Source organism: Myotis brandtii, unplaced genomic scaffold, assembly GCF_000412655.1.
Source record: "Myotis brandtii unplaced genomic scaffold, ASM41265v1 scaffold61, whole genome shotgun sequence".
NCBI lineage: Eukaryota > Metazoa > Chordata > Mammalia > Chiroptera > Vespertilionidae > Myotis > Myotis brandtii.
The window spans coordinates 1,238,218-1,241,418 of NW_005370318.1; the positions used below are offsets into that span (position 1 = coordinate 1,238,218).

Here is a 3,201-nt window from a genome sequence, read left to right on the forward strand (position 1 = left end):
CTGAGGCTATCCGGCAAATGGCTCTGTGCAGGGCTTGGGCAGGGCGGGATCAACAGGGCGGGCGGAGGGAGCAGTTATGGCTGCTCTCAGTCCTGTTTCCAGGGGCTCTGCTTCTCAGAACCCCAGCAACAGCTATAAACCTTGGAGAGAAAGCTGCCCTCAGGTTCCAACTGATGCCAGACAATCCCGCTTCTCCCGTTTGAGTCTGAGTCCCTAGAGACTCGCTCGGATCTGGAGCTCAGATTCTGAGACTCCCTCCTGATTGAAAACGACAACCGCGCCCTCAGCCACCAGCCCGCTTTGCGCGCGCACCACCACACCTGAGTATCTTCCACACTGCGCCTCCTCTGAGCCTCGGTATGCTGTTATCTTTCCTTCTAGTTGAAGAGTCTCTCCTCAGCCAGCTTTCCTGTGGTTCTGGGTGATGTCCGTTCCGTCTTTTAGTTGTATTTTTGAAGTGGTTGTTTGCGGCAGCAATCTCCGGTGTTTACCTATGCCGCCATCTTGGTCTCTCGAGCATGAGTGGGTCTGGGATCTTAAAGAGGGTTTTAGTCCCTCTCTGCCTCTCCCACTTACTATCTGTATGATCTCCAACATCAGCTTTCTCATTTATAAAATAGGAAGTTATAATATGTACCCCATTAAATTAGATGATCCATGTTGAAGTTCTTAGCACAGTAATGAAAGTCAAAATGGTTAATTCTAAGATTTTGAGTTTCAATAATACGAAGAACAGTGATGATACTGGCTGAAGTAAGTGAGTCAGAAACAATAGCAATTTAAATAAATCTCCATTAATGGACATTGGGATTATTTTTAATTTTTCCCCACTCTTGAGCATGGTAATAAACATTCTTCTTTGGATAAATTGCCCTGAGAACAATCATTTCTGAGTCAAAAAGCATACACTTAAAAGGTACATATTGCCCTGAAGAAAAATTAATGCAAATGTCAAACAAAGCACATAAGCAGCGGTTCTCAACCTGTGGGTCGCGAACAATGAAAATACATCCTGCACATCAGATATTTACATTACGATTCATAACAGTAGCAAAATTACAGTTATGAAGTAGCAACGAAAATAATTTTATGGTTGGGGGTCACCACAACATGAGGAACTGTATTAAAGGGTTGCGGCATTAGGAAGGTTGAGAACCACTGTGAGTGATTGCTCATTTCACCACCTATGAGCAACGTTTCTCACAAGTTTCTAATTTGTTATCTTACTGTGTTTTGGAATGGAGCAGAATATACATAAATGAAACAGTTTAAAGTAGGTGGAAGTTACAAGGAGATCAAAGGAAATTTATAGTTTAATATAAAACGTTCCCATAATGAGTGGTTTGCCACAAGGGAAAGGGATACTCTATGGAAGAAAGCTCCCCATTATCAGAAATGTTCAAATCAAGACTTAGACCCACTTTCTGGGAATAAGGTTAAGGGGTTAGATAAACTATAAGGCCTTTTTTTGTCCTGGGAGTATCTAACACTGGCTTATGGCCATCTGCATATGTCTTTGAAGTAAGAATGAACTTGGATGTCTTACTTTTCAGTGGTTGAAGGCCTCTCACTGTTGGACTTGGGAGTGTCTCCATATTCAGGAGCAGTATTTCATGAAGTAAGTGTTCTTGTTTTCTTTTATGGGTACTAAGAGTAATTTATAGCCACAAATACCAAAGCCTAGCCTCCAGTTAGTACAAACATTTAAAAAGATCTATTTTTTGAAAATCATATTTAGAAATAGCCCTTTTGTATATGACCTTCACATAAGAAGTTTTCATGGTTGCAGTAGAAATGATCCATATTAAGATTGGACTTTGGGGAGGCAGATGAGACTTCTGTAGAGGTTACCATTTTTAATGGCAAGTGAATTATAAACAGTTCCCAGTTTCTGAATAGGTTGTATGCTATTTGGCATGTAATTGGTTCTTTGGAACATGTTTTCCCATGAAAATTGTGATAGCAATGTTGGTTTCTTAGAAAGCCCATAAAAGCCTATTTAACCCATAAAATTAGTTCGTAAGAATAATAAATTCTTAATTCACCATTCTTAATTAATAATAAATTCTTAATTCACTCTTAATTCACCATTCTTGCTTGGGTTACCTGACAAATCTTTTTTTTTTTTTAACATTAGTTTTTAAATATATTTTTATTGATTTCAGAGAGGAAGGGAGAGGGAGAGAGAGATAGAAACATCAATGATGAGAGAATCATTGATTGGCTGCCTCCTGCATGCCCCCTACTGGGGATTGAGCCCACAATCTGGGCATGTGCCCTGACCAGGAATTGAACCATGACCTCCTGGTTTATAGGTAAATGCTCAATCACTGAGCCACGCCTGCCGGGCTTGACAAGTCTTTCTGCATCATCTTGCTCCTTTATTCTGCAGTCAGAGCCATCTTTGTAAAATGTGAATCTGATTTTGTCGTTGTCCTACTTAGTACCTTTGAGTGCTCACCATTGACCTCAGGATGAAAATCAAACACCTTTTGGGGCATAATGCCCAGTGGGCCCTACTTACCACATCAACCACATTTCTTTCCATTCTTCCCTTCCTATTTTATTTTATTTTTATTTTACAGAGAGGAAGGGAGAGGGATAGAGAGTTAGAAACATCGATGAGAGAGAAACATCTATTAGCTGCCTCCTACTGGGGTTGGAGCCTGCAACCAAGGTACATGCCCTTGACCGGAATCAAACCCGGGACTCTTCAGTCCACAGGCCAACACACTATCCCAGGGGTGGGCAACCTTTTTGTGAGTGCGTCCCAAAACCAGCAAAATCTCTGACTCAAAATTCTTCTGCGTGCCAACCCTAATTTTTTGAGAACATGTTATGCCTACTTGATATCTCTTAAGGTGTACATATGTGAAGAACCTTGAAGAAGTAATAAAATTCATTCGAGTGACAAAAACACAGTATATGATGATGAAAAATACATTTATTTTTTAATGTATACATGTACACTGATAGTCCAACAGAAAACTTTATGACTCCGTTTGATATTATCAGTGGGACTTTTGCTGCTGCATCACTGATGACAGAGATTTTACATCAGGTTTATATTTCGTGACCTTCAGAGATATGCACGAGCTACTACTTTCATCCGTCAGGCTACTCCTATTACGAGACTTAACAAAATTCATCACTGAGAACAAAGATTCACAAGCGTATGTGGATGAAAACATGGAGAGTAAC

At 40.3% G+C, this 3,201-nt stretch overlaps 1 protein-coding gene across 1 annotated transcript in view; it reads left to right on the forward strand.

The window, feature by feature from the left end:
* PIGU (phosphatidylinositol glycan anchor biosynthesis, class U) overlaps positions 1-3,201 on the forward strand; it is an 83,373-nt gene that overhangs the window by 8,173 nt on the left and 71,999 nt on the right. Inside the window, exon 2 of the mRNA XM_005879785.2 lies at positions 1,554-1,618. Within this exon, the coding sequence (XP_005879847.1) occupies positions 1,554-1,618 (65 nt within the window). The remainder of the gene's footprint in view (positions 1-1,553; positions 1,619-3,201) is intronic.